Source organism: Nothoprocta perdicaria, unplaced genomic scaffold, assembly GCF_003342845.1.
Source record: "Nothoprocta perdicaria isolate Ctin4 unplaced genomic scaffold, notPer1 scaffold_133, whole genome shotgun sequence".
In the NCBI taxonomy this organism is placed as follows: Eukaryota; Metazoa; Chordata; class Aves; order Tinamiformes; family Tinamidae; genus Nothoprocta; species Nothoprocta perdicaria.
The window spans coordinates 1,475,101-1,497,046 of NW_020454461.1; the positions used below are offsets into that span (position 1 = coordinate 1,475,101).

At 37.2% G+C, this 21,946-nt stretch overlaps 1 protein-coding gene across 1 annotated transcript in view; it reads right to left on the reverse strand.

The window, feature by feature from the left end:
• EML6 (echinoderm microtubule associated protein like 6) overlaps positions 1 to 21,946 on the reverse strand; it is a 108,772-nt gene that overhangs the window by 15,364 nt on the left and 71,462 nt on the right. The window contains exons 19-28 of the mRNA XM_026033824.1: positions 21,501 to 21,612; positions 20,840 to 20,967; positions 19,130 to 19,271; positions 17,731 to 17,883; positions 17,387 to 17,518; positions 15,365 to 15,453; positions 14,541 to 14,717; positions 14,229 to 14,430; positions 13,876 to 14,002; positions 1,479 to 1,557 (exon numbers count right to left, since the gene is read on the reverse strand). Coding sequence (XP_025889609.1) covers positions 1,479 to 1,557; positions 13,876 to 14,002; positions 14,229 to 14,430; positions 14,541 to 14,717; positions 15,365 to 15,453; positions 17,387 to 17,518; positions 17,731 to 17,883; positions 19,130 to 19,271; positions 20,840 to 20,967; positions 21,501 to 21,612 — 1,341 coding nt within the window. The remainder of the gene's footprint in view (positions 1 to 1,478; positions 1,558 to 13,875; positions 14,003 to 14,228; positions 14,431 to 14,540; positions 14,718 to 15,364; positions 15,454 to 17,386; positions 17,519 to 17,730; positions 17,884 to 19,129; positions 19,272 to 20,839; positions 20,968 to 21,500; positions 21,613 to 21,946) is intronic.

Consider the following 21,946-nt stretch of genomic DNA (forward strand, 5'->3'; position numbering starts at 1 on the left):
ATTCRGAGCTGAAGAGGCCTCAGGAGAAGTCTTTAAGCTCATTTGTAAGGTTCTAGCCAAGCCTTTCAAGGTAAATTTCTATCATGAAAGCCAAATTTGAAAGACAACTGCTTTATTAATGATGTAGGTGAAAGGAATCTGTCCTTAGGTAAATGCATGTTTGTCACGTAGAAGTTATCTTGGCTCTTACGTGCTGCATTACCTAAGAGAACAAATTTTTATCTTTCGCCAATAAGCTCATCTGGATGGATTAAAAAAAAAAAAAGAAAAAAAAAGAAAAGCTCATCACAGCTCCCCTATTAGATATGACAGACAAGTCAGTTATTTGAGTGCCTATTTTCTTATGTCACTGTCAGGCCCATGAGGGCCAGAGACGCCTTAATGGCCCTGACCGGCCTCCTCTGGACCACCATCCACTCCTGCTCCTGCTGTCCATGAGCCGTGGAACTCAGTCAGGACCTTCAGTCCTTGTCCCAGCTATGTTGGTGGAATGCTGCTCTTCCAATGTGCTTTAGTCATTCCAATTCTTGGCCATGGGCAGGTCAGGCCGGGTCTATATTGTTATGCCCGCTCCTGGCCATGGTATGATCCAGATCCCACTGCATGGACTGTTTTCCCAGCTTAACTGTGACTCTGTCTTTTCTATATGGACCTGCCTGGCACTTCCTAGACCTGATCCTAGCATCCAGCTTGGGCCTTAAACCGGCCTCATCATATTGTTTTATGATCCAGACTCGGGCCTACTCAAGGCCCTTGGCCCTAGTCTGCCCTGCTTACCTCACTTGCACACTGAGAGACTGGGTCCTGGTCAGTGAGGTCTCTTCCCTACTGGCCATGTTATCACTCTTGCCTCCCAGCTCCCCTTCCCTCAGGGAGCAGTCGGCCCTGGCAGTTACCACATTGCTAAGACACTTTCTGAAGACATCCTATGTTGTAYAGTAATGATTCCACAAGAAAAATGAGGTGTTTTGAGCCAAGATAGGCTGGAGTTAAGGGACAAATTAAGAGAAAAATACTGAGTTTGTAGAAATATAAAGTTATAAATAAACTTCAAAACACCCARCTCTGAGATTCTTTCTGACAAAAGTTGATGTCTGTCATGCTTTCTAGTGTTTGCCAGCGGTGCTGAGAGCACTTTCTAGAAATTTCTTTCACTTCTCCTCTGTACTCACATGGTAACATGACGAAGCCAAGGCCACAGCTGAAAACCCATGATCATTCAAAGGACTTCAGGCTGGAGTGCATGACGTATATATGCATCTATTTTGAGACCCACACAAAGAAACTCAAGGCAGAAGAATGTCATACCTGTAGCTAGTTATTTATATGACTACATATATTTAGTGCTGGTGCAAGCAAAGCATGGCAGATGCCTAGCAAAAGACATAAACGTGACTTTAGTAGCCCTCAAAATATGGGTGAATTTCTCTCAGCATGTATTACTTTTTCTAGAGTAAATGAAAAATATTAAGCCTGACCTCAACCAGTTTCTTTTTTTTGTTGATATTGTTCTTTTGCAGTTTTTCAGGTTGAGGAGCAGCTCTGCTAACTGGTGGCCTGAAACAAACATATTTTAAAGAGAAGACAATCAGGATGCTTGAAAGCAAAATAAAACTTTCAAAACAATGACATATTTTGTAAATGAACAAGAAATGGTCAACTGAAACTACATGAACTCAATGCCCAGAATTCTTAGAGTTTTACAACAGACAGACTACAGTCATGGCACTTTAGTAGAAAGAGCAGAAATAACACTGATGTACATTGTGTGAATGAGTAGCAGAACAGACCATGTTATGCCAAAAGAATTTTAAAACCATAGTGGTTTAAAACAGTGGGAAAAACCTTGGATGCAACTTTTACTTTTGGAAATGATCTAAAAGAACTCCTACAACTGGCTTTTCCTCAGCATCACTTCTTTTGAGAAACCCATCACAAAACCTTGATGTAACTTAATTAAAATCTGATCAAAAACCTACTAGAAATTATTGGAATATGTCCATTGCATGATGCTTCATTACATCAATCATAACATTTTAAACAGTATAACTCAGTCATTAGTGGGAATTTAAAAGAGAATAAGGCTTTCAGATTACCTTTACGTAATTACAGTTGCTAAAAGTAAATAAAAAGACAAATGTAGAACATTTGATTGAAACAAAGATTGAAACAAGATTCTATTCATGCACATGGTCTTTAAAGACAGATAATCTTTATTGGTATGAAACCAGCAGCTGGAAGGCAACAGGCTATAACTCAATCCTTCCATGAAAGTGGCATAAACCCAAGAGGAACAGAGGGTGCTCAGCCTCTGCATCGTAGGTTCATCACTTCACCAAGTCCAGCGCCGTCTGTGCAGCCACTATTTTATAAGACCATTGTATTAATTTGCATGTAATGATTCTCCCTTTCTGATGACACTTATTCAGGAGGCCAAACTTTAACACTATGAACAACGGTTCCATAAAAACTGCATTGTGTTATTACAGAAATCAGTCTGCAGAAATTTGGCCCAGATTCTTTATCTGATTTGACCATCTTTGACTTTGGAGTTGAATCTTGCCAGAATTTTAGGGTAGAAATGGTGACAGTGAAACAGTGAAAAAGAGATATATGGTTAAATGCAGGTTCACTTGAAGGTTGGTGTTGATAATATAAAAAACTACATTTCATGTCTTTAAATTCCCATTACAGATTCTGGAGAAAGAGCGAAAGAAGAGTAGGAGTCTACAATTAAAAAAAAAAAAAAAAAAGGATATGTTTGTCCTCAATTTATTTAACTAGCATTTGAATCTGGGAATCTGGCACATATTTCCATAGGTTAAGATTTTAAAAATGGGAGGATTAGATATACACTATCTGTGAAAATTAGATTGTGCAAAAGCAAAGGGGTCACAGGGAGTTCAATCTGCCATCGCTGCTGCAGGTTAACCCTTACACAGTAACTACCACTAATTCTTGTTTAGCAAAAAATAATTGCAGAATGAAATTCTTTTTGCTTCATAAGAGCTGATTTTTCTGGAATTATAATTTTTATGAGAGGCATAAAAGGCAGCAATTAAAATACCCGKCTAGGACACTTACACAGCCAGAATACTTATCACAACAGCATGTAGCATGAAAAATCTGAATTCTAAAAAGGACAGAGCAAAGCTGCAAGTAAACAAACTAGCCCACTTCTGAAGCAGACAAACAAACTCACTAAGTACTAGCAAAGTACATTAGCAGGTGATCTTGTGACATTAAAAGTGAAAGAGTTACCTTGATCCCCTTGTAAGCAGCAAACAAAGCCAAGTAAGAAACTTAATACAGTTTAGGTGTATTTCTGACCACTTCACTCATGCACAAGCATTTTAAGAGTTGACCAGTCATTCCTCTGTGGCACAAAACATGCTATTCAAGCATGCCAGCAAAAACTAAAACAGAAATTAAAGAGTGCACCAGTCTACCAATTCAGAAGCTCATACCCTGGCATCCTTTGGTATACGCTGTACTAAAGATCCAACAGGAGGGAGGGAGGAAATAGGAAGCTGTTGCCATGCTTCCCAAACACTTTATACTGGTCTGAGAATGTGACTCCATGGACTTACTCATTTTCAGGTGCCTGACAGGGACAGTAACTGGTAGAAACTTCACAGTCTCATAAGCACGGATGAGAGCTTCCCACAATGGATGCTTGTTTTCCAGCCTATTTCAGCTCGTAATTTAGCCTAATAATTGTTCGTTACTGGGCCAGCTTATGTAGGGGACAACTTGTACTTTTTGTTCGCAGGGAAACAAGTACCTTTATTTTCTTTGAAACTGGTCAATCAAGACATGTTACATAATCATCAATGGTAATTGGACCAAATAGTGGTGCAATCACCACTACAGAAAGGATGAGGAACTTAATACAAAGCGTAATTCTCTTCTGAGGTAAAACCATTAAGTGAAGCCAGAACAGTGAAAGCCATTTCAGCTCAGGTTTACTAAGGCCTGTGAATCAGCACTTATGAAAATAAGCTTTCTTGCATGTTTCCTGCTCTTTTTTCTGTTTTAGTGTAATTTTTAAATGGACCATTGCTTCACCTACATTAAAGTTTATGACAAGAGCAAGCCAAAAGTTTTGATGAAAGCMGGAGAACACTATCACTATGGCATGACTGCTAATTTCTAGATAGTAAACATGAGATTCAATTTGGAAACATACACATACACACATTCACTTTAATATATATTCACATTACACACAAACACAAATGTTGTGTGCATTTATATATACATATACATGTATATATACACACATGTATGCATTCAGTGTATGCATTATTACCCTCTTAATAGGAGAAATATAAAGCATCATCAAATTTACTTTTAACAAGTCTGTGATTATAGCTAATTTATTTTGATACATCAGATGGCAGTATCAAGACAGGAAATYTTTACATCAGCAAATCATATTTATTTGCTTTGTGTGACCTATGCAATCTGCATTGTACAATCACAGCGATCTGTGCTTTTTCTGTACTGTGTGTTAGTACTTACTTGACAATTCCCTGCCTCCAAAGGAAAGCAAGTTAAAACATAATAAAAGTATTAATGGTTTCTTTCCAGTAATTTAAAATAAATGTGCTTTTGTTAACTTATGGGATGAGTGAGTTCCAGAAAAGCTGAGAGACAGACAGAGGGCTTTCAGCTCTTCAGATACTGTGAATACAGAAAATAAAACTTCTGTTACTAATGACTATCGTGATAACATGTTCACATCAGTATATCAGGTCATATTGTAGAAACATAAAAAGGTGCAAGTGATAACTCATTTACTCTCACCTACCAATAAGTCTGATAATCACCTACCAAAAATCAGAAATGACCAAGATTTACAAGTAGAAAGAGGAGCCTAGAACAAGAGCTGAGGTAGGAGGCAAGAGAGAAACGGGGTTTGGAAGGAGGAGGCACCTAGAGGATTTTAGAGTAGAAGAGGCTGATGCATTTAGAGAGGAAATAAGAAAGCAGATCAGAGAAAGAGTTATGGGAAATTCTGTGAGACAGAGATAACCGCTTCCTGATTTCAGAGCACATGGCATAGTTGCTATCTGAGAAGAACCACYGTCTGCATGGGTAATAAACTGGCAAGAACACAAGTATTCTGTTCCCAGCGCAGCGAATGGGAACAGAACTGGATCTCCAGAAATGACACTGCATTAAAGCTACAAACAATGAAGTCTGGAGCAGAGAGAGATGGACAAAAATGTCYTCATACTGAGAAGGTGGCAGAGCAGGCCCAGCAGAAAAAGGGAGAGGTTAAGAAGACTCCAAGTGGGAGGCTACGGTGTGCCTGCAGGTGGCTGCTAACTGCAGAGAGAACATGCATAAAAATAAAAATGGGCAAGAGACTACTCTGAAGAAGAGAGAAGAAATGTCTGGCAGAGGATCCAGTCTTGGTAAATTTATTCAGATTATTAAAAGTCAGAGATGTTAAAAAACACCATTCATTTCAGGAAAAAAAAAAAAGAAAGGAAAAACATTTTTTAAAAAAACCTATCTCCAGTAGTTTACAGGAAAGGCACTCTCAAATGTCCTAAAACTGCTGTAAAACTCCTAGTACTTTAAGAAGTGATTAAAAGATTTTGTAAATTCTAAGCCTTCTTTAGATTTCSCCATCCGAACAGACATACATAAAGGCATTACGTACAGCTTTTCTTGCTGTTACTTTTCATTTATGCTTTGTAGCTAACAGGAGACAGGACATTTTCAAACTGTATAGAATGAAACTACTCTTCAATACAATGGATCAAAACACAACTGGAACCAGCCTAGAAGGGAAAAAACAACCGTAATCCATGTTATTTAAAAAAAAAAAAAAAAACCATGGCACTGGAAAGGCCTTAGCGTGGTTATAGTGTTTATGATTTCCTATGTATGCTGATGCATTCTTTAAGAAAAAAAAAAAAAAACAGGATATTGCTGAATGTATGGCAGGATAGCCACTGTCGTATTTTGTAAGAAGGGAAGCTAGTCACTGCATTCACATGTCATTCTAGCTCCGTCTCCAAATGTGAAACAAGCAGAAAAGCAGATTAAAAAGAAGCATAATCAGATCTGAATGAAGTCTAAAGGACTATTTTTAAACAGGTTCTTTGTTCAAAACACTGGGTGAAGCTGTTTGTCTCAATAACTGTTTTGAATAGGGCTGCCCCTACCGTATAGAGACRTGTCCTACATAACTATAGCTCTGAGGGAGCTGTTTGGGAGGCCACTCAGGGCCCACCTTTTGGAGAAGATTAGCTTCAAGGAAGACACTGTATTGCACCTTTGGCAAAAATCCAAATTTCTGAGAGATGTCAGTAACCTTTTGTGTGCTGGGACARTATTGGCATGCCTAACTTCCATGCCCACTAAGCGTCACACAAAAAGAGACCTTTGGGCCAGCTATGGCCCCACCTGTGGGAGAAGGTGGAGGGTCCTCTGAGTTCCGCACGTTTGCAGGCACTGTAAAAATATTAGTCACATTAGTCACTATGTGTCCAAGCCCTGGGGACAACTGTGGTGAAGCCAGTGTGGTGCCAAATACACTCAGGATGTATTATTAGCCTGACAAAGTGCTGTTGAGAAAAACAACAGCGAATGTTCCAAAAGATGCTACCCAATCTCAAACAGTAGCCTGCTGCTGAAATAATACAAAGCCATTTTCTGAACCCCAGAGATGTGTTTCTCCATACACTTCTGGAATAATTCCCACCTACACAACTGGAATTCACATTGAAAGCTTTTACACTGCACCCACAAAAGGGTGCATGTAAAAGGGCATGAACCAATTTGTAACCATATGTCTAATAATTCACAATCGAGCACAAAAGCTTGGGGGTGCTATTTTTCGGAAAAAAAAAAGATAATTCAACCCACATTATTGCAAAATAGGAAATAATCAACAAAAGAAAATTTTCAAAGAGAGAAAATTCAACCTCTTATCAGATCATATGATTACAGGTGATGTATATAATACAGCAAAATTGAGAACAGGCTCTGAGGTAGATCAGTTGCAGGAAGTGAAGCAAGCCAGTGTGTTAAGAAAACAGAAAACTAGACAGACATGCTCATGTTGCTTTTGTTTTCTACACATTCAACTGGCTTAAAAGGCTTTTCCATCACCATATATGAGAGTTTTCAGGTAGAGTCATGCACATCAAACTAATGAAAGCCGGATATACACTAGCAGTTAGTAGAATGCAAAATGCAAAGGTTATYTTGTCTTTCATATTAGTAACATACAGTCTTCACGCAAGCTTGTTTTACTTCTTATCATACAAATTCTTTGACAGACTGATCCGAGTTCAAAAGTTAGCCCTTTTTCGTAAAGAAAGTGCAATTGCAGCTCCTACATAGCACCCAGTATGGCTTACAATTGCCTGGGGTTGTCCAGGGCAGCCCCACCAGTGACCAAGTGGTCTCGTGGTGTGGGAGCTCTGCGCCTCGAGCTCCCACACTGTGAGACTGCTCCTGCAACACCTCTTACTGGCACCCTGCTTCTGCATTACGTAGGTAGAGCAAGGGAGAGGACGCCCGTTAGAGGAGCAAATAAAGGAGGAGGAGAAGGAGGAGGGGAGAAGAGAAGGACAGACATGGAAAGGCGGAAGAAGAGAAACAGGAAGGTTGGAGAGAGGAGAGAAACAACAATTAATCAGCTTAACTAAATGCACCAACTATTAAGACCAAAAAGCATTTCAGAATTGTTTCTCAGCCTCATCTCTCCCATTCTAATACTCCACTGACAATATATGGAGAACGTGTGGACTGAAGATAGTATCATAAATGACAGATATATTAACATCCTTCCCATGCATAACAAAATATAWGCCATATTATAAACAACACTTTTTCTCTCTCTCATGGACTACAATCTACACTAGAAAAAAACCTTGAGTTTGAAATCCTTGAGAAAAAACCTTTACACCTTGAGTCCCCTACAAAATACTGCTGTTCAAGAAGCRCCTGCTCTGGACCAGGATTTATTTCAAACCATGCAAGCAAAATCTGTCACATAACTTCTACATTCCTCCACGGCATCTGCAGAACCATCGTTATCTTCAAGAAGAATATGAGTCAGGAAGAATACATATGATAACAAGCTTTTGTTTTCTCTTCTAAGACAATACTTTAATATCATTCCCCTGTTTATCTATAAATGAGTTTGTTGCCCTTTATAAACCATTTTATTTCTCCTCCCAATTTGCTTAGGGGCCCCATACTTTGGAGATCTAGAGGAGGCCAGTGTAATACAGGGGATCTGTTTTCCATCTTGTTAGTTCATGCTTTATTGGTTAAACACACACCATGCTTGGCAGTAAAAGAGGAGCTACTCAAAGTTATCCTGTATTCCACATTATATTAAAATTTGTCCTCTGCCTCTCTTTCCCAAGATGAGCTGCTCCATCCCTTTGTATTCTTAGAGAAGAATACAAAGAAGAATTTGGCACAATTATGAAACTCGCTTCCCTGAGGCAGACATAACTRAGTGCAGGTTGTTGCAAGATCCTGCATAAACAGGGCACCACGATGGTACCACTGTGGCCAAAAAGTGAAGTCAGGGACATCTTCAGTAGTCAACACATTAATCTCATTGTAATGCACTAAAAAAAAATCAATACTTTCATAACTTAAAGTTCTATCCAAGCACAATCTCTCATCTCCTGCAGTGTTGCCCAAATTTTGCCATTAAATATTGGCTTCTAATTTCTTGACTATAAATTCTAATGATTTATAAAGATCAGATAAAGCAAGTGAAGTCTATGCATCTTTATCTAATAAGCCATATATGAAAAGCATGTGAACTGTTAACCAATTTATCAGAGCAGTAAACTCCAAACAGAGATGTGATTACACTGAAATAATCAAAACTGGCAAAGGACATGCAAAAGATGTGAAGCCAGGTCTAGAGACTCTGTAGGTTCTTTGGAGAACTCATTAGAGAAAATATGGAAAGATGCAGCATATGGTAGCACACTTAGAATTAGCTATTTTAAAATGAAACGCCATACTGTCAACTATATGGAGTTAAAACAGCAAGAAGAACCAAGATATGGAGAGTTAAGCAACAGAAAGAACCAAGATATGGTGCATGTTAAAAACTACCATTTTGCTCTCTTCAATCTACAGTTTGTGCTAGAGAGACTTCTCCTTCACACGGACTACAGTAACCTGAGGATATTTCCATGTAAAATTATTATCAAGAGATGTACAGAAATCAGAGATAATCTCATTGCAAAGGAGGCATCAACCTGTTTATTTAGGCTTGTCAGCCATAAARAGAGAGGAAACATTTGGACAGAGGAGAGGAGCTTCCTGCTTTACTATTGCTTTGCAAGAGTAGACAGCACAGAGCACGTTTTCCCTGACCTGCCCTGTGGATCATCAATGTTACTGGGGCAAAATGGAAGCCTGTTTCCCTTGTCTCATCCTGTGGTACTTTGATTTTTCTACAGGCTGAACAAAACCACCTGCCTCTCCTCTTGATGGGGTGCCCTGCACGTCCCCACCGTGTTGACCTCAGTGAGCTTCTGCAGTGCAGGACCACCATGTGGAGGGACTCCAAAGTCATGGAGCATCAAGTGCATGTGGCCAAATGAGGTGGCCCTTGCTTGCAAGGGCTGCCTGTGTGCACCATGAAGCAGAGCCATGGCCAGGTTTCAGAGAAGGGAAACTTCCTACTGACCCAAAGGGACTCTGGAGATTTTCAGTCCTGGACAGAAAAGAGTCCTGAAATCGCTGCAGAAAGGGCTGCTGCTTATGCTCATAACGTTGGTGCTTCAGCAGTACAAAACAATTGTAAGCCTGGCTTAATCAGTCAATTAAACTCATTTTACAATTGCTTGTGCATCATCAAAGCAGAATAAAGCAGCTGGAATGTACAAGGGTAGCTGGTGTGAAACATCTTGCCATCAGGCCTCCAGCACTCCTTATTTCAGAGGGAGTAATGACTTAGCAGTGTTGCCCCAAAATAAAATCTTTTCCTTTTTGAACTCAATCGCAAAACACTGACATTTAGTAAATAATACAAGATACTACACAGGAAAATGGAGGAACAAAGTCTTTACATGAGTAAGCAAGAAAATAGAAGACAATCTTCTTAAAAGAAGGGGAAAAGAAATAGTGATGGTTTAAGATTTTATTGAAAAAAGTCAGTAATCCTCTTACTTCATGTCTCTGTCGARATATTGAGATAAAAAATAAAAAAGGGGACAACATTTTGCAGTACAAATGCCTTATATTGGTTGTTTTAGGTTGCATATTGTGATTTTCAAAAATAATGTGTATCAAATAGATGTCATTTTAAGTGCCTAATTTTCAGAGTGAGGTTTTTTTTCATACTTCTATGGTGGATTTTTTTCAATGTTCTAGTAAGAACCTGAGGTATGTAGAGGGGTCACTGACAAGTCAAATATAAAAATATATTTTTATTAGAAGACTGTTTAAACTGGTGATGAACTTGCAATATGCCTAAATTGCACTGGCTAAAATCGAGAAGTTAATTAGGATCTTGTAAATACGTTGCATAATGAGGCCAGGAGACATAAATAGAATTTCTAATTCAGTTAGAATTTGACCACTCCAACTCCAACTACAAAAACAACTGATGTTAACTTATCTAGAAGTTAACATGAGAATATGGATCCTCACATAGCTCCTCCTCTGCTAGGTTAGAAAAATACGTTATTAATGAGAGTTTAGATCTAGGAAAACATTGTGATTTCAGTAATTCTGTAGATATTTCATTCTCAAGATACAGTGCCACTTGATATTTGAAAAATAATTGCTAATTTGCTCTATTTGCTGTTCAACTGCAAGCAGTAGAGCAAGATATAAACCACAATATATAGCTCTAATAAAGACACTTTTACACTCATGTAAATAAAAACAAAATATGTTTCCACATTTTTGTCTTTGAAAAGTATTAGGTCTTATCCATTAGAGAAGGAGAGAAAACATAAATACTCCTTCCTCTGGTGAAAAAGATGATTTTAAGTTGTTTTGCAAAGTGGATCTAGCAAAAGGTATATAATTAAAGTGGAAACTAAATAGTCATATTCTAAAATGCACGTSCATGTTTAAGTCACACACATATATATGAGTTACACTTTTATGYAAGTAGCTTGCTTGGTTTTACTCATGACTATATTCTTCATATAATAAGATATAAAGACTCAGAAGCTAAGAAATGACATAACTATGGTTTCTTATACAATCCAGGTGCAGCCTGCTGTTGTGAATGCATTTTGATAAAATGTTCATTTACAAGGAGACATTAAAAAAAGGGTGGAGCCTTTCCTTAATGGAAATGTAACTACTGAGTATTTATCATCTTTCAAACTATTTGTTTTCATGTTGTGCAATCACTGAATACAAAGATATTAATTATTAATTTCTGCTAATTGATGTTCAGTGCTGCAGTCTTTAAGAACTTTACAAYGATAAATTATTTTCTAAAAGGGGCATATGAGATTAGGAAGTATACTAACTCCATTTTATGCCTTGAAAATCAGGACAACAAAGATATATTAAGCTAAAAATCTTGAAAGAAGCCATAAATATGGGAGTAGTCAAGATAAAAAAAAAAAAAAAGGCAGAACTTAATTTGCTTAATGTAATTATGTGTTACATGGTTGTTAAAGGATCTGCTTACAGTATCTTGACTTGCAGCTGTGACCACGCAATGTTTGTGTCGATTCAGCCTGAAGTGTCTTACAGCCGACAAGGGGAAATGAAGGAGGCAGAGTTGGAGGCTACCTCTGAAAACCTCTTATTTGCCACACGTCAGTAGGAAGCTCTGGGAGGCGCAGGAGCYGTGGGAAGGCCGCTCCGAGCTGGCTCTGGAAGGACCTGCAGGCACCATCGTGTGCGCCCAAGCACCGTGTCCCCTGAGCTCTGGATCTGCTCGGYGCTAAGAGGGGCAGGGTCCCCATTTGGGGGGGACAGGGACCCTGCCCCTCTTAGCGCCGAGCAGATCCAGAAGAGCGTGCCAGCCGCTGCCACTATGACACTGAGCCCTGTGTTCTGGGGAAACTGAGGAGAAACAGCCTTGCCTTAAATTCTCTCTCCTCACACGCCACGTTGACATATGTTTAACAGTTAAAGGCTAAGTGTGGATGTAAGCTTTTAAACATCTAGCCTGCATCTGGAAATATTTAAAGTATTGCATTACTTAATTGCTGTATGGTCTTAGGTTATATTATTAGGAGTACAACTATGTTAAACTTCTTAAGATACCAGCATGGGATTAAGCTCACCTACCTAATCTCACTCAGCACCCCTTGCAACAAACAGATGGAAATAAGAGTCTCCTTAGTGAACTTCTGAATGTTTATTACAGCAAATATATTTTTGTTATTTTCAGGAGACAAACTTCTAATCTGGACAGCTTTATTTCCTTGGATATTTCAAAGCCCAGAAAAGATAGCCAGCTGTTTAATGCAAATTAGTGAATACATTTCTAAAAATAAAACCAATTAGAAAATATGATAATATTGTCTTGATTAGGAAGTGTAGAATAATATACAAATACGCTGGGCAACTACAGCAAATTTGGAGATATTCCTGAAGCAGATAAGAAAGACTGGAGGACAGAGAAAACCTAGATTATCTGAAATGTTGGGTAATGTCTTCCATTATAGTATGACTGAGCTGTGTTGTTTGCCTGTCAGGTAGGGAGTTTTCGTGTCATAGGATCTAACTGAGAAAACTCTGTGACAGGCATCTTCACTCCTTACCTATGTGGAGAAAAAAGCCACTAATAACAATTGTTCATTACAGCAGAGTAAGAGGGCCAACAAAGGGAAGAACCCAGCTCCTCCTGCCCCGTTGCCCTAGGCACTTTGCCACAGGCTGTGGACAGTAATGTCCAAAGATCTCAGACTCCAGACAAGAGAAGAGGGGCAAACAGTGAAAGGTGTAAATGCAGTTTCTAAATACAAACGCATACAGGGGTTGAATCAAGGTAGCATAGACATCTGGCAGTTTCTAATGTTTAACTTTACAGCTCTAATTTTTCTTGCTGTAATTCTCTAAATTTAAATGGAAAAGATCACTGATAAGGTATTTCATCAAAGGAAACTACACGGACTCATGCATGTAGACCTGCATAGGCTTCTGTTCATCTGAGCTCATAGAGCAACTGGCAACACTCACAGGCTCTTATCCTTCGTAAAGCTCCATCCCAGAAAAGGGGTAAGACACCCCTGACATTCACAACTATATTAATKCAGGGCACATTTCACAGAGATATAAGGAATATGAGGAGAAAGTACCTGACTGACTATCGATCAGATCCCGTTCCTTGTCTCCCAGCAATACTGTCCCAATTACACATTTTAACTCACCTACTACCCTTGATATATGTTCCATGGGCCCTTAGCCCTCTATGCATTAGCTGTCCCCTTTTTTCTTTCCTTTATTCTTCTCTTTCATCTCTAGCACTGATCAACCTTCTAGGTTCCCCTATCTAATCTTATATCTTGACTYATGCATCCTTCCCTGGCAGTTCATTTCATCCCACACACCCAGGTGCTGTTTTGATCCTGCTGTTTTATTTTCCCCCAGAATTCAACTCTTTTACAATACATTTTCCTTTTGTCTTCCATACTATGCACTCTCTACACTTCAATAAAACACTTCTGCCTCCTCTGCCATGCTGCTTAGAAATCATCATGAATACAGGTGTTTTATTTACACCTATAAACTTATCCATCTGAATGCTATTCTAAATGTCTTGTGAATTTTGAAGTTCCTGTCTTGCTAATGTTTTTAAGAACTCATTTTATTTCAATGAAAAGCGATTCAAAAGAATGCCATGTGGAAATTCACCACAGAATTAATTTGGAAATAATGCTTTGTGCGACATACCTTTCTTCTACTGAGATCTCCTTCAGCTGTTGATGGGGTTTTGTCCCTTCCATTTCTCGGATGCTTACTGCGTAGATCTTAGTAGTATAGTCGATTGCTTTTTCTCTTGCAACATCGCTATCGTAACCTTAGAAAAATAAAACATGAAATAAAACAAACTACCCAGGCTTCATAGGGGAAGAACAGAAAACAAGATCTACAGCAATAGAAGGAAGAGGATAAACCTCTYCATATATTGAATTCTAGCAACAAATGAAGAGTTGCAGCGAGTCATGAAGGTTTCTCACCCACTTCATATGAGCTTCTCTGGAATGAAGATTAAATTAAAGATGTGTTTATATAAGCCTTTTTACCTCCATCTTCTTCTGCATCTGTGTCTGATTCTTCACTATCAACCAGCTTACTCTCCTGAATGCCCAAAAATTCTCTGGTCCAGATCATCAAAGCTGTATCAGCACCACCTACAGTCAGCAGCACAGAATCATTATGCAACCACCGAACATTGGTTACCTGTGCGCTGTGACCCACATATTTCTTGAATTTTGCATGTTGGCCCTGTAGCACAAAGAATTCACACATTAGCAGCCTGACATACTGTGAACAGTGTCTTCCCTAATGCCTTTCTAGTATTATTTCTAATCGGAGAAATAAACACCCCGTGTTACCTTTACTGGATATGAAAAAAGCTTCACAAAACCAAAATCATCTCCTGTAGCTAGCAGTGCTCCATCTTTGGTCAGACTAGCTGCATTTACAACGGTGACATCACTGTGCATGGGCCAAATTCCTTCACAAGTCGGACCAAGAACACATGTCCAGGTGTCCCACTCAATCTTCTCTATCTGCAATCAAAAATTCACCAAATGAAATCATCTTAACAACACAACCAGTACAAACTCTGTTAACACAATTTTCTGTCTCTGATATTAATGTAAAATATTTTAATTTTTAAAAACGTCTCTAGCTAAATAGTAAAAATTGCACTTGATCTTCATCAAAACTCTTAAAAATCCTTTAAAATATTCTGCTATTCCCAAGGTAGAGCATTAAGATACAAAACTCCTTAAATGTTTTCTGAGGTGCTAAATATTACAGTAAACCCTGTAGAGTCATTCTTTATTAAAAATAATCAACATCATTGAAAGCCAGGTCACATTCTTTAAAGATGGTTTAKAAACCATATGCACATTGACTGTACAGAAAACAGGGGAAGCTCATGGGAAATGACTGCTGCTAAACATACAAAAATGAGCTTACAGATACTAACAGACTTACAAGGGCTTCCATTTACAAATACTAGCAAAGACACTATGCAAAATAACTAAATATTTCTCATTCTACATAATTCTATGCAACTCTATGTATTTTTACCAATGTAAAAATAATATCTTAAGAGGAAAGAATACAATTTGCACACAGAATATGCTAATTTCCAACAAAATAGGAAAATAACTTTTACAATAAAAAAAACAATAAGTATAATTCATACCTCAGCAATTCTTATAATATGCCTTTTCCCCCTTGGTGCTTCAAAAAACAGTTGCTCTTTGGCACCAGAATTGACTTGCAATAACTTTCCTGGATATGAAATAAGAAYTTATTATGAATCTTATTCATTATTATGAATATTATGAACTTTCTTTTCATTGAAGGAAGAGAGCTATGGGGATAAGCTAAGAAATCACCATCCAGAATTATTTAAAGCAAAAGCAGTCAGATGCTTAAAAATCACTCTCTTGAGAATCCTATACTCTTGATTCACTATGCAAGTAATATTTTAAATACCTTGCATGGTATTTGCATGGTAAAAAAACAGCTAACAGTCTTGCATAGCCTCATCTGATGAGTAATATTTTATTAGCGTTTTCATGATCATATTAATGGAAAGTAAAGCATATTTCGTACCTGCACTACTAATTTTCATGACAACTTTGTAAGACAGGTCTGCAACAAGTTAAAAATACTGTAGGCTGCCGTCTCTTTAGTACTGCCTAACTGGTATATATTTAGGCAGTTTACAGCAAACTACCTTTTAATATGAATTTTAATAGTCTCAGACAAATATTGTACAGTAGATAACTCTGATGGTGTGTTAGCAAGTATTTGTGCATGACTGCAGAAGCAAAAAATACCATCAAATTCAATTTTGCAATATTTGCCATAAATTTCTTCATAAATCTCACCAAAATTTTGAGGGTTTTTATTTTTTTTATTGTAATTAAAGAATAATTTGAATATTTATTATAGGATCAGTGCTGCAATAGCTAAACTGAATAACTACAGATAAAGCATTCATTAACTGTGAAACTCTAGATTAAATTACGGATTGCTCTGAATTAGTGCAGTTCCCACTGCTTTACTTTGGCTTCTGCAACACGGGTCATTCAATTTAATCCATTAATTCACTACAATAGGAGTTTATTTACTACAATCTCAAGAGTAACACCACAAATAACTGTGATGCTCATCTATCCATTCCATTATTATCTGCTATTTACAACATGCTATTTTGTTATAAAGAAGAAAAATAACCAGTTACTCTACAGAAAACATTTTTTATAGAGTCTGCTCCCTTTACAGCTGTTACTGAAACAGAGGTGAAGGGAAGAAATGAACATATATGCTAGGAAAAATTCAAATAATATTAAGGAAAGGAATATTGTCCTCCTCTTCTAAGAACTATCAGAAAATGGGGAATAAAAATAATGAAAGTGGAAAAGCAGCTGTCATTTTTTTATGAAAAATCTTAATCAACATATCCTCTCCAAATATAATAAATATCATTAAATATTAAATATTATTACAATAAATACCCTAAGGACACAGAGAATTTTTAGTTTTCTTTTACTTTATATCTGAATAAGTAACATGCCTACGAAATGGCTACTACAGGTGTACAAATCTTATCAGACAAATTGCTATTATTATGCATGCAGCTATTAGTCGTTAGATTATCAAGGTTTTAAGCAAGCACATGGTGCCACCTCAATTTCAGCACGACTTACTAGATCAGGAATAGCACCCAAACTTGAACAAATTCTGAGAGCAGTTTAGCTACCACAAGTGAGCTTGTGCTGCAGTTTGTTTGCACCCACCATCAGTCCATCAAATTTTCTTAGTGGTGACTCTAACTTCATTGTGGTAATGCTCAGCAAAGAAGAAAGGAAACTGGACATAAAAGGTGGAAAAGAAAAAATGTGCCATATACTACAAAACTACAAGAGAACAGGGCAAAGAAAAGCAGTATTATGCCCCTAAGTGACGTTTTAGGCATGTGTTGTCACAGCAAAGTACCATGTATTCTTGTACAAATGCTACAAGTGAGGATGAATTCCACCAACAAATGTAATTGCAATGAATCCATATGGTGCTTGATGCTGAGCAAGCATTACATCAGTATTTGTAGTTTTTCTTAATTGGTTTAATAAAAGTTATCTGGTATTTTCTTTTACAGGCAAAAATATAAAAATATATAATATATATATTTATCATATCTGGTCAAACGTTTTACCTCTTGAGTCCCAGTCAATGTGTGTGATATAGCTAGAAGCACCTTTACAAATGCCAACTCTTTTGCTGGTAAGAACATTGTAAATATCTACAAAATTATCATGGGAAGCCACAGCCAGGTATTTTCCTGATTCTGTAAAGAGGAGACATTGAGGTTATCAAAACTGTAGTATTATTATCATTACACATTTTTATCACTGTAATAACCCCAATCCCATCTTTATAAATTTCATTAAAATATTCCAATTAGGGGTATACAATCTTTCTTCTGAACATTCAGTCTTATGCCTAGAAGAAAAAAATATTCAGGATAAACATTGCCTTTTCATTTTATTAGGTGACTACCTCGTGAAAACTTTATATCTGAGATCATTTCCTTTCTGTGGTGGAAAGAGACCATATCTTCAACAGTGTCAGCATTTACCACTAGAAAGCTTCCATCATTCAACCCTACAGCCAAGGCTTTCCCATCAGGAGAAAAGGCACAGCATCTTCCACCTAGAAAACAAGAAATGGAATCTTCCATTTGATGAACTTGGGATGAAGAAAACCATCAATAAACTGGAACTGATAGGTTTTTGCATCAAATATACACTTCTAAAAATATTTTTTTCGTTATTAAAATAAATACATTATGTAATAGGAGGAGTATAGATATTTTATTTGATTTAAACAGGAATGTACTCTCTGGCTGTTCTTGAGATGACCGTGGTGATTTGATCCATCTTGAAGTGGGTGTAGGCACAAATACCACCTTCCAACTGCATTGTAAATACAACAATCACAGAAACATCAGAAAGGAAAATATATATAAAAAAAAAAAGGAGGTCTGGCTGAGAAATTTGAAGACCCATGATAAGCAGTGTACCTGCATTTCTTTAAGGGATACTACACTGTATGACTGAAAATTCTGTTATATGACATAAATATATAAACCTGATACAAAGCTATAAACTCTATTATATGATAAAATAGGAGTTCCTTTCASATAGAGGATGTTTAACACAGACAATACACTTCCTCCATTTACTTTTTTGCCCAGTGATATTTCTGACTACATCCCTTCATGGAGCTATTCTGGTCCATCCCTGAGTTCACCTCTCTAAAACATTTGACTCCTCTGCTTTTTTCTCAGCTAGTTAGAGTTCCTGTGYTCCAGATCTGTCACTGATAATGAGGCATGTTGAATTTACACCCTATAATTTCCTGAAGAATATGAATGAGTAGCTGAAATAAGAGTAATTTTGAGAAGACAATACTTCAACATAGCCCATCTATTTTTACTTAAAGGGAGGGGAAGACAACTAGTCACTTCCAGAGAAGTTGGTATAGCACCTAACYCTTGTTTTGCACTGAATACTAACTTTGCTTAACGAGCAGAAAAGTTTACTTTTGTCTTTGTAATGAAAATTTTCAATGTCAGTGACAAATTAAAATTGGCTTTAAATATTCTTAGGATGAAAAATGATTCTGAAGTAAAATCATTCCCCTYGGAGTCACAGGAAAATTGATTAAAGTTCATTTTATCATTATTCATTAAGATGGATTATAATCTTATTTTTTCCACCCTTGTCATAGACTTGACACATGCCAAGGACAATTTTCTTCTTATGCCTCCAATTTCTTCACGAGTACATCCCCTTCCTACCTAATTAATGCTTCTGATGTGCTCTGAGAGCAAAGATGGAATCACAACAGGGAGTAGTACGATTTCTGTGTTGGTAGATGGCCAAATGTGGATTACCTTTTTTGAGTTTCCTCACTGCCAGCATGCGGTGCTGGGAAGAAAGTTCCCAGATTCGCAGTGTTTTATCGTCACTCACTGTTGCACAGACAGGCARGAGAGGATGAGCTGCCAAGCCCCAGACCTCTCCTTCCATGTGTCCCTAAAAGGAACAATTAAATGTTTGAGAGAATAATGTATTTCTGTTTATATAATGTGTTGTAGTACTTGTCCTATCTCCTTTTACAAATCTCASGGGACAGAGCCTTCACAATCTCCTCTCAAAGATTTCCACATTCAAAGARACCTGAATATCTCTGTTTGGTCTAGTAATCATCTGAAATACGTTTTTCCTTAGTTTCATTCACTAATAGCTGTAATCCCTGTTATCCACATGGTCCTTACCCCAAACTTGAAATGCATGTATAGGAAACAGTTACATCTAGGGCAGGATCATAGCCTGAACGGGCTAATCTGTCTGCAAGGTTTAAGCAATTTTTTACATTCTGGAGAACTTGTTTGGCAAAGTCCACATATTCAGTTCTTTTAACCTTTCCTCAGAACTCAGTTTTCAACATCTTTTATTATTCTCGCTACTGTCTCTAGATTTCCCTCACCTCCMTACAACTGCATTTCAAGGTCAACTCATTTTGAATTCTGAATTCCAGTTTGGTACCTGGTATTTATTTTTTTTTTCAAAAATTCTGTCGAAACAAAAAGGAAGAAAATCTTTGGTCATCTTGATTACATCCTACATATTTTCTAATACATGCAAGCATGTAATTTAATCTGGTTAACAATTACAAAACTCCTCTGTACATAACTGTACTATGCAGAAGCAGATACCTTCCATCTCCTGATCAGAATACTCATGGGAATCAGGTAATTTTAAGGTAATTTTAATATCACACCATCTCATTACCCAAGGGAATGGAAATACATGAGAATGAGATTGCAGAAGGTGTTAACAAGTTAAAAATAAAATGCAGAATACATCTTTTCCTATCTCACGTTACTATGGCTACCATGGARGAATACAAATCTGAAAGACAACTTGATTAGAAGTGACTGGAAGCAATAATAGCAAAGATCAGACACAATATTTTTCTATAAAACAATATTAATTTAGTCAGCTATAGAAAATGTAAAGTAAAAATGTCACACAATGTAGCTGTGAAAGATGAATACTATTTTCTACATGCAGACTGCTGAGTTATTATAGTAAAACAAAGCAACACTGAATGTATCAGTGGACATACACAAGAGAATTTTGCCAACTGGTCTTCATAATCCTTCATGTTGCAAATAGATCTCTCTAAGCTGGACAACAGATGCAATCCTGCTAAATAATTTTTCAGAAAGAAAAATAGAGGATTCTTCAGAYTATGCTAGGTTATTTCTATGAATGCACACAAATTGAAATAAAGTGACAAAATAAAATAAACAAAGCACATAGATCTATTTTTTCTTGCTTATACTGGTTCTTAAATGAAAAAGCCTGAAAAGTCTGAAAAATAGCATTTGAACTTAGTGACCTCTGTTTCACCTTCAGAATTCTGTAATTATCAGTGAATCTCAAAGCCAYTTCTATAAATAAGCACCAACTTCTGTCTGAGCAGGGAAAAGAATAGTAGCCAATAGGATTAATGAAAACAAAGAAAATGACTGGGAAATTCTGGAATGCCTTGTACTCCTTCAGGGAATATTTTGACATGAAAACCAGTATCGTACCTGAACAAGCAGAGTCATAGGACCACTTTTATCAATTTCAAGTATCTCTCCATTTTTAGTTCCCACTAGTATATGCCCATGCCCTAGACTGATGGCTCGAATAGAGGGATTATCTTCTAGAAGTAAACCTGAAGAATACAAAGACATTAAGTTTTATTGCAAAATCAAACAGAGCCTCATACCACCTGTAACAAGCATCTTGCCTCAACTACGATTAAAATCTTTTAAGATTAACTGTGAAACATGAGATATATTTGTCTAATAAAACTGCCAGTTAATACAGGGATTTAATTAATAGTTCAAAGGAGGGGAGCTTGTGCTCTTCTGGATTGTGGATATGCAGTGACTGTGTGTTCATATGCTGAATGCTCATATTAACTCTGCGACTATCTGTGAATATACAGATAATCTGTGATATAATTCTGTGATTATCTGTGAGTCTTCCCAAGCTTTTACACTGATGGCTTGTAATAATCCACCATAGAGGAAGTACAATTTAACAGGTCTTTCCAAGTCATAGGAACCCTACTCTGAGTGTGTGAAATTTGGTCTCTTAAAGAAGCTAGTTCATAAACATAGAACAGATTTTGAAACAGTTAGACCAACAGGCTTGTGGCATTTCTCTATAAAACCATTTTGTTAGTGAAATAAAGCCAAATACCTTTAGAGCTAGTAGACAGGGCTGCTCTTTTAATAGCGTAGGTCTTCAGACACCTTTCAAACATATCATCCCAAAGGGCCACAATTCCATCTTTTCCACCAGTTACAAAACCCTGTATGATCATAGTATGAAAAACATACATAAACACCAGCACTCTCAAGAGAATGTATATTCAAATGCAGTGTAAATTCCTCTATACTCTTTGCTCCTGTGTCCAATAAAAAATACTGCAGCCAATTCTTACGATGCCAAACTGTAAGAGAAGATTCAGTAAGTTGTTTTAGTAGAATTCTATCCTATAAAGATATATAATCAAATAGAGTTGATACTACTGTAAATAATAATGTTAGACCACAATATTTTTCTGCATATGGAAATAAGCTACAGAGAAGTACATGCATCATCGTTAGAAGTGATAAGTTAGTTGTATCTGCTTCTGCAGATAT